Genomic DNA, 10,366 nt, shown 5'->3' with positions numbered 1-10,366 from the left:
CAACCTAATATAAACTTATTTTGACTTGTACTTAAGTGGTTGTCTATTTACTTACTTATATACTATTGCATGACCTCCTCTGATAGGTTTGTAAAACTTACCTTTTGTCCCAAAGTTTTGTCCTGAATTTTGACCTTCTGTCCTGAATTTTTGCCCTGAATTTTGACACTATGTCCTGAATTTTCACACTTGCTGTCCTGAATTTGCAATCATGCCAGTTGGTCACCATAGCAGGCACCCTGGCAGGAAAGCTGGTTTAGCTGTTTGACCTTTAAGCTGGTTTCACAGCACGGGAGATTTGCACTTCAGCTGAAGCATTTCAACTAACGAAAATGACCACCGGGACGGTTGTCTTTTAACAAAGAGTAGGGAACTTTTTTTCAAAAATTAAAAAAGTATGGGCAAGCCCCTCAGATTCCCACCCCCCACTTCGACCACTGGTCTTTACCGAGGTTAAAGTTCAGATTTCTTCCTCTCCTCTTCATCGGCCAACCATCATTAAGGACGGATCGTCGACACTCACGTGGTCAATATCACGCCACTGTTTAGAAAGGTGTTTTTATTATAGTCAGGCAATCACACCTCCTGCAGTCACATGCCCTACTATCGAGCATAAACGGCCTTGCCTGACTTCATCATGTCCGCTTCTAAGGACTAGACCTAGTCCACTGCCGCGCACGCGCAGCTAACGCCCACAGTCCAGGTTCAGTTTACAATGTTCCGGGGTGTATCGACCCTCACGTGGTCAATATCACGCCACTGTTTAGAAAGGTGTTTTTATTATAGTCCGGCAATCATACCTTCTGTAATCACATGCCCTACTATAGAGCATAAACGGTGTTGCCTGAAATCAGCATGTCCGCTTCTAAGGACCAGCCCTAGTCCACTGCCGCGCACGCGCAGCAAGCGCCCGCAGTCCAGGTTCAGTTTACAATGTTCCGGGGTGTAGGGAGGGCCCAGAAGTAGAAGCAGCCACATCGACGGTCCGCGGGCGCACGCGCACTGCCTAGCGCTGAGCTGTCAGCACTTCCGGGAAAGGGAGAGTATCAGAGCGAGGCTGCGTGACGTGCCTAGGAGCTGCTGCGGGCCCGGCTGTCATTGTTCTTTTTTCCCCACTGCTCGGGACTGGCCTGGACCCTCACCCGTATCTGCGTAGAGACCGAAATAAGGATCGCGACCCCCGCCCTGAGGGAGACACAAGGAAAGCGTTCCGCAGCCCCAGCAACAGCAGCCAGTGGGCGGCGGTACCATGGCTTACGCGTACCTCTTCAAGTATATTATCATCGGGGACACAGGTGAGCGACGCCCAGCCCTTGGGTGAGGTGGGGTGGCCGTATGGACAGTGCAAGCATTTCCGTACTGTTGGAGCTGATGACGTGGGTCAGAGCGCCCCCGCGCCGCCTCCCACACCCAGGCCTTCCTGATAGCGCAGAAGGGATCGCCTCTTCTGTGTAGCGTATCCTTTTCCAAGCCTGGTCCCCCAACAAGAGAGTATATTACAGTTCCGGGGCGGGCAGTTTACTCGTCTACACGTTATACTAGAGCAGGTGCTTGCAAGGCATGGAGGATGTGAGTGATGAGCGCAGCAAGGGCACCCTTGAGTGCATATAGCACTGCACAGATATCCCAGGGTCCTTATTTCTCTGCATGCACAGAAATCATTTATAGATTATAACTTTGACTCCCTTGAGGAATCGAGTTTGAGTGCGTTGGTTCGTACTGGGACACAGGTGGAAAATGCATGCAATGTTAAAGAGCGAGGTGCCCAGGATACTCTCACCAGAGTGGCTAAGTAGCAGTGCTGCCTACCGCAGGTCACATGAACATTCAACTGTCTAATATCGCAGGTAGTGCGTCTGAGTCATAAAGCACCGATCGCCTTGGGAGGGGGTGGGGGAGCATTCTAATCCTGACTTTGCAGGGCAGGTATGAATGAACATGAGAATACTACGTTCAACAAGCATTTCACTCAGATTGGAGGCCATTAACTAGTTACAAACGATAGAATCTTTTAGTTATTGGTTGTAAGTCAAAGCCCATTAAAATTGTTGGCACCGTGCAGGTGGTTGTGTTTTTAATTTGTGGCGGGGGCGTTTATTATAGTCTAGATGAAGATCGTGGCAATTACCGGTCGCAGTACCTTCCTTCGTGTAATTCCTGTTAAAGAATCTGTCCTAGATAATGGTTTCTGCAATATCACTTTAAGTTTAACTCTTTAATGGAAAACCAAACATATAATAAAGAATTAATGCCAGTGAAACTAAAATAAAGTGAATAGGTAAGGATTGTAATATAATACATGGTACTGCATAGGAAACCAATATATATAATAAATTGTCTTAACAAACTGAAAATTATGCAAGTAAAATTATGCTTAATTCAAAATCAATAAATGAACGTTAAAGATAGAATGAGGGGATAAGCAACAAGAAAAGCATGAAGTAGAAAAGAGCTAAATACGGGGAAAGAAATACAATTTCACTTTAGTTATATCGATTTACACTGTGTCCTGCCTAGATAATAACCAGCATCTTACTCTCTTTCTGTTGGGACATTGAAAGGTCCATTGCATTGCTCTGAAGAGAGAGCTGAATTTTTGTTGACCTGAAGAGCGTGCACCCTGTCTTGAGTTTCCCATAGTAAGCTGTAGCATGTTTATCCCCACCTTAATGAACACGACTATTGCACGTGTGTGGTGAGGCCACCCGTGAAATGGAATGCGTCTCAGAGCAGGGCTCTGAGGTCAGTAGAGTACTCCATGTGCACTTTCCTTTTAGGGATATTGACTACTATCATCTCACCGGGCAGTGTAGAACTACAGTGATGGCAGCAAAGTAATTATAGTTACACAGCAGGACTTTTTACTTGTTGCCTGCTGTAGTTAGAGGCCTACTGGCATCTCCAGTTGTTTTACATTGCATGCCAGTCTCCCTAAAGCAGGTTGTTTGCTCATCCATGCAGGACATGGATGCCACCTGTGTAAACTTACCTGCGAGGTTTGAATAAGTTATTAAAGTGAAACCATGGTATGGGGCGCTTTTACAAAAAGAAGCATTTGTTTGTCAACTTGTCGTGTCATGGTTTCACTTTAATGGAGGCCGCATCCCTACCTTTAGACGCGGCTCGTCTGAGGAACGGTTGCGGCTGCCATCAAAGTGAAAGTGCGGCATGGGGCTGTTAAAAAAAAAAAAATTATAAAAAAATGCGGATGTTTTCGGTGCCGCAAATAAACCAAAGGCACTGCTGCCACTGTAAGAGCGTGCCGTGCTATGGAAAAAAAAATAAAGCAATGGGAGAGAGCGTCTCCCTCCTCCAACCGCAGACCGGAGACAACCATTTGAGCAAATAGTGCACGGAGGCTGTAATTAAAGCCTACATAGTAACAACACATGTAACGGGATGTCCTCATGGGAGTTTTTAAAATGAGACCAGGCAGTACTAAGGAGAGACTACTAAGCCAATTGACCAATCTAAAGCCCAAGTCTCCAAAAGAGAATGGCACAAGCCAATGAAAAATATGGGAAATGGCCACTACAACGTGGCCGTTTCCACGCAGAACAGTAACCACGCATGCATTACAACGCATGCGTGGTTACCACGATAGCCTTTACCACGCATACCTTTACTAAGAGATACGTAGTAAAGGCATGTGTGGTAAAGGTAAGGGGGCTTGGTGGGGTTCTCCCCCCCCCCCCCCCCCAACAAAAAAATAAACTGGAGAAAAAAGGGGGTTGGGGGGGTAAACCCCCCCGCCAAAAAAAACTCACCAGTTGAAGCCGCGATGAGGAGGCAATCCGCGTCGTTAGAGGAACCGGAAAGACACTTCCGGTTCCTCTTTACGACGTGTGACCTGACATCGGAAGAACTTGGAGAGGTAAGGGGGATATTTGTATTATTTATTAAAAAAAAGGGATGAGGGGGGTTGTGTAAAAAAGGGATAAAATATTAGGGTTAAAGGGAGGGGTATTTAAAAAAAGGGTTTGTGGGTGGGAATCGGAGCGGTATATGGAGAAGGGGAAGGGATCGGAGATAACCTTCAGCAAGAAAATGCAATTAACATGCATGGTTTAACAACGAAAAACGTAAAAGCAAGCGTGGTAAAGGCATTTTCGAGGTAAAGGTTATGCGTACTAATGGCATTCTCGTTGTAACGCATGCGTGGTAAACGCACGCGTTGCAACGGAATGCGTTGTAAAATCATACAACCGAAAAATATGGGTAGGGAATCGGCGAAGCTTCAAGTCCATACCTAAATGCAGCATGCCTCGCATAGCAGCCGCATGGGCTGCCCAGGCTCGACCTATTTATGAGACAAAGGTAGTATTTTGGTGAATTTCATGTTATTTGTATTTAATTTGTAATTTTTTGCACAAAAGGTAATTGTGGTAATGTACTATCCCATTATGTTCTAGTAAAAATGCTAACTGCTGCAAGAGCAATAGTTCAAAATGTAATGGACATCCTTCTGCAGTATGCTCAATCGCAAGTGGTATTGCACTCCATTATTTATGAAAAATATTAGTGATGTCTGCATATTGATTCTTGCCTTAGCATCTATAAGATACTAGTTATAAACCTATTGAACGGTGAGAAAGTAAAACAATGCACAGCAGGTTGTCTGGCAAATTTAAGGCTGATTGTCAAGTCCGTTTTTGCACCACCAACAGCTTGAACGTTCTGAATGCACAAAAGAGAAGGTGTAAGGCTTTTGCTCAGTCGGCAATAATTTTATCCTGATTCTGTGTATATGTTTAGAACAATGTTGGTTTAGCAGGGTCATCATTTCAATAAAATCTGTAATGCTGTGGCGCCGTACGCACAAGTCTGTTGAGCTTCTTGCTAGTGAATGTAAGCATGTTTGTAGATGAGTGAATTGCTGCAATCCCTTAGCATTTACTTTGATTTGGTTTCCCATCTGGTTTGCTTTCTAAGCTGCTAGTGAATATACAGTTCTGAACCTTTTCCCCTCATGATAATGAAACCGTTTAAAACACGCATACATTTGAACATAAATGTGTTTAAACAACCTTAAGATAATTCTAGACCAGCTGTGTAAGCTTCAAGTGCTATAAGCAGGTTATTCATGGTCCAGACACAGAGCTTTTAATTATTTAAGGAAAATGCAAAGCTAGGCCAGTGTCAGCCCCTTTCTTGTTAGAAAGTGTATGATCAGTTTTTTTCTATGTTCCAACCTGGTATAAGTATTCGGTTCCCCATTTAGGGATGATGCTTTTACTCTCTCATGAAAGCCAAAGTAGGTCGTAAGTACCTAAGCCCAGATTTACAAATACTTTGTGCCAGGTTTGCATCACAAAAGTGATGCACACCAGTGCAAAATGTTATTTTTTTTAACTTACTTTCCAGTGTAGAACTCATTTTGCACTGAAAGCTGCCTCAAAGTAATGCAATATGTACAAAAATGGTCCAGAGGGAAACAGAGTATTCAGAACAATTGCAGGAATTATACAATGACCCTGATATCATAATCAATGATTCAGAAGAGTCTTACATTTAATTGCTCAATCCCATCATGAGTAAACAGACCATTCCAATGTGTGAAAAGGTGCTACAAGTTACGGAGCAGTGAGAATACAAAATCAGTGGACAATTTGCAAATAACAAACGTAGCACGTATAATTACAGCCTTGTCTTAACAATCTGAACAGAAATTACAACATAGAGGCCCATACAAATAAATTGTTACGGTTTCTCAGAGTCCAGCAGCCAATGCGAATGTGGTTAAGACTGATAAGTCAACATTTTTACCATTTATCAATACTTAACGGGGTCTTCCTCAGGACAGGCTAGTAGAAGCCTTGACCCATGAAGGAATAAGTGCCAATACAGTGTCACGACAATAAGTGGGCAACCAGTGTCCTACAAATGGACATGAATGAGCAGCCAAATACCCTTAGCACCTCCATCCCAGACCAGAACTGTGCATGGCTGTCCTCAGCGTTCAGCACTAGTGTGCATTACTGTGCGTCAAGGGGACATTCCATGGGTGGTACATGGGCGTTCCCATGCAACCACCCATGGTTCTTGACACACAATCCTATCTACTAACTCATTATTATAGTCCCATGGCCATGTATCATACCATTTTCTCTTACCTCAAATTTACTACGGCATCTTGTGAGAATGCCCAAACCTCTGCCCGCTAAAGCATTTGGAATTGAATTGTCGACTCCTAAACACTGACCATAGGAACTACACATTTTATCACACTGTCTGACCCACTTTCTCTTTTTTTAGAATATTTTTCAATTGATGGTCCTAGTATAAGATTTTGTTAAAAATTAGTCCAATGTAGGAATCGGAGGACTCAAACTCCCGTATATTGGGTCAGCTTTTGCTCAACGTTTATCACTTTCCCAGAGGACATTACCTTAGTTTTAATCCAGTTGATGCTACTTTTAAGATAATCGTTAAAAAGATGAAGCTGCTTCAGCACCCCAAAGGTCATTGGTCAATTAAGATTGTGTCCTTTGGATATTGCATTACCTTCACTAACAGGGAACGAGTTTCGGGGGATATGAACCTAAAACTCTTAAATAACCAGCAACCACATGTAAACCTTTTTGTATGTCTTGATTTGTTGAAAAGTGTTACTTTCAGACTTCTCCTCAACTTCAACCTACGATTGAAAGGGAGAATGACAGAAGTGAGTAATAGCTAAAGTTGTGCATGCTTTAGAAAGATGTTTGGATCGGAGAAGCCATCTGACACTTGGGTAGGTTAAAAACCCGGAAACCAGGTGACCCTATGGCATTGGAGCATTTATAGCTCTTCATCTTGAGCAGTCAAGTGTGGCTCAAGTGTAAGGATATGTAGCCCATAAAAATGTGACTTTCCTCCATTCTTTTCTAGCTTGATGCGTGTATCTTGTGCTGGTTGCCTTTTATTGTATCCTTGGTGTTTTTACTACTTTCTACGATGTAGCTTGATTTCTATGCACTGTAGATGGAGTTTGGACAATGAAAGTGTAGAAAGAGTCTTATCTCCTTGTATAGCAGCATATGGAACGGCCTCTGTTCATCATGTTGAAATTCAACTGTGTGGACCTTACTTAGCAGGCTCAGTAAAGGGGCAAGCAGTCTCTGCAATATGGTCCCATCTACGTATTTGGGATTGCTTAGGGCATGGCTATTTGAGCCTGCTACCTGTAGTTGTGTTCCATTTGCAGTGGCACGAAGAAGTCTAAGAAAATAGCCAGATAGACACTAGATATGTTTTAGTAACTATATAATAATTTTCCTACACGTGAGTAGGAGACCATAGACTAAGCACTGGCCAAAGGTACTGCTAGTTGGGGCTGCTGTGCTGATCCTACATGTTCTATATCTCGAGGATGATCGATGTACAGCAAAGCTCATCATGCCTCAGGCCCGATGACTCAGCAGGCAGAGGGAATGCTGAACAGATGGTACTATCTTGGGGAAATAGCCAGGTAATGTGATGGTCCGAGAAAATGCTCAATGAGATTGTATATGTTTAAAAAGTGGAGCTTTAAAAATCAGCAGTCAGTGATCTACCAACCTTTCCATGGTCGCACCCCGAACATGACACCTGCTTCTTATTGGTATCCTGCTATTATCCCAGTGACACTATGCTTCTATTGATTGTGTTTCCATGGTGCCTGAACCCGTTGCCTCAATGTGAGCTTTAAAACGGTTCCAGTATGTGCTAATCTACATGATACATCGGAAAGCAGTTTACATATTTCACGCCCAGCTCTTCTAGAACAAGCTGTAAAACCGAGGCAGTGTTTTTTTGCTTCATTTTTACCATATTTGTTCTATGAATTCTTGTTTATTAATCCATGATTTTTTTTATAGTTAAATATTGTCTTTACTTTTCAAAATTGATACTACTGACACAGTTTTAATGCAGAGAAGTAATTTCATACTTCGTTTTGAGGAAGAGCATGTGATGTGGCATATTCACACGTTTATGTAGAGCTGCAGAGGCACATCAACTGACACTCCCTACATTTCTTCCCACTTATTGTTTGAAAGTGCTTCCTGCACTGCCCAGTCATTCTTTTGGTTTGCATGTCTGCCAGAAGCGCCACACCCAACCAGTTTTAGTTTTTTTCTCTCTGAATAGTCCGCGCTCTGTGGCTTGTTTGTGTTCTGTATATAGCGTACTGGTATCTAATAGTGGGTATTGGCAACAGTAACAGAACACCTCTCCTAATTCTCTACTTCATCGCTTCTTACAGGCCTGTCGCTTTTCTCTTCTATTTGGCATTCTAGAAAAGTCTTTTGTTTTCATGAGTAACTGTGGTAAAATGGTGACGCTGGAGGCCGTGCATGGCATTATGTGAGATGTGCTTATGGAAAGCGGGGAGATACCTGTTTCACCTAAAAAAGAAAGAAAAAACTAAAAACATTGACTTAGTTCTGAAAAAGTTAATGGGTCGCATTGACTTTCTTGATGTTCTGGCCATGTATGGCTAAACTAGTGTCATATGTGGTGCCAGGGCACACCTTATGCATGTGTATGAAAGTGAGATCGATGAGGAAGGAAAGATTAGACTGTCATTGAAACCACCAATGGGTGAAGTTGTGCACTAATTAATAAGCAGGCATTGTGTTCAACCTGTCAGCCTTAGGGAGGTCCCCCCCTCAACTTTTGCCTCCATTTTTGTGCTGATCTCATTTTTGTTGACCATAGGACTCTACGCAATTTACCACTGCTAATCAGTTCTAAAGTGCTTGTCTTCTCTCCCCTAAACATGGTATAGTTGGCTTGTACCCAATTAGCATATTTAATGTACTTGTAATTCTCTAGTAAAGTGGCACTACACGTGGCCAGGGCTGGTAAATTAAATGCTACTAGTGGGTCTGATTTCTATGAGACCGGCCACGGACCATTTCAGGCCCCACAGCGATTTAAAAACACAGTGGCTCTTTTGTATGGACCACGCGCTGGAGCATAATAGGAGTCAGGAGCTTCCTCTCACCTTGGATATGGATATGGATATGGATATATATATATATATATATATATATATATATATATATATATATATATATATTCACTTAAAAAACCATAGGTTTCACACATGTTATAGTTAGCTGGGCATTTCCCTCGTAAAAAAACAATGAAATTCCCCGTTATAGTTAGTGCAGGCAACTATAACTCACGCGACCGCAATCCGCTGCTGATGACGTCAGATATTACATCACTGTATTTAGACACTTATTTACCCATGTCTTCTTCCATTCATCTTTAGCTATACATATATTTCATTTTTTTTTTTTTTCAGAAAGACACATATGTCATCAGTGATGTAATATCTGACGTCATCAGCAGCGGATTGCGGTCGCGTGAGTTATAGTTGCCTGCACTAACTATAACGGAGAATTTCATTGGTTTTTTACGAGGGAAATGCCCAGCTAACTATAACATGTGTGAAACCTATGGTTTTTTAAGTGAATTTGCAAGGTTTTTTAAATGCTAATTCCTAACTATAACGTGTGTGAAACCTATGGTTTTTTCAGTGAATTTGTACGTTTTTTTAAATGCTAAGTTATGTATTTATTAATATATTTTTTTAAACAAAACTTTTTCTCGGCGCGCGCACGGTGCGCCCACTTTACACAGTTCGTGCCGTGCGCACACGGTGGGCACGGAGCACTTCGCTTCCAAGGGCCAAATACTTTTTTTTTTTTTTTGAAAAATCATGGAGTGCGCGCACGTTGCGCGAACTTCGCAGAATTTTTTCCTTTTGGGTGGTGCGCGCAAGGTGCGCGCACTCGGCGATTTTTCGAAAAAAAAATAAAAACATTTTTTGCCCTTGGGGGTCCTTCTGGGACCCCCTGACCACGGCTAGGGGGTCAAGAACTGTCCACCCTGCCCCCTTTTCACGTTCTCCACATTTGTTTTTCACCCCCTCAGAGTGCAAGAGACAAAATGGCGGCCGACACTTCCTGGTCTTGACCGATTCGAATGTTTACTAAGATCTAACAACCAATCAGAATTGCGCATGGCAAGGTGCGCGCACCCAGCGCGCACGCTGCGCGCGTACAGATATATATATTGATTTAAATGCTATTTTCTCTGGAAATACTGAGCAGATTTACACCAAACCTGCAAAAGGCACTTCATGGACCTTATGGCTACCTCTCTGCCAAATTTCACGTAATTCTGTTCAGCCGTTCGGGCTGTAGCTGCGACTAAAGTCCCTATGGAATAATCCATGGAGAAAACGCGTTTTGGGACCCCCCCTTTTTCTCGGCCCCCGCTTGACGAATCACCCCGAGACTTTCAGGGTAGGAGCGGAGCGGAGCGTCCCATTAGTTTTGAAGATTTCGCGAGGATTCGTCAATCGGCGCCAAAGTTATTCAAAATAGAATTT

General features: G+C 43.0%; 1 protein-coding gene across 1 annotated transcript in view; it reads left to right on the top strand.

Annotated features, from left to right (window-relative positions):
- The first annotated feature begins 687 nt into the window (after positions 1-687).
- Positions 688-10,366, top strand: part of RAB2A (RAB2A, member RAS oncogene family) — a 281,508-nt gene continuing 271,829 nt past the window's right edge. The window contains exon 1 of the mRNA XM_085605560.1: positions 688-1,295. Coding sequence (XP_085461686.1) covers positions 1,250-1,295 — 46 coding nt within the window. The 5' untranslated portion in view covers positions 688-1,249. The remainder of the gene's footprint in view (positions 1,296-10,366) is intronic.

This window comes from Triturus cristatus, chromosome 5_1, assembly GCF_964204655.1.
Source record: "Triturus cristatus chromosome 5_1, aTriCri1.1, whole genome shotgun sequence".
Lineage (NCBI taxonomy): Eukaryota > Metazoa > Chordata > Amphibia > Caudata > Salamandridae > Triturus > Triturus cristatus.
This window is presented reverse-complemented; position numbering and strand designations above follow the sequence as displayed.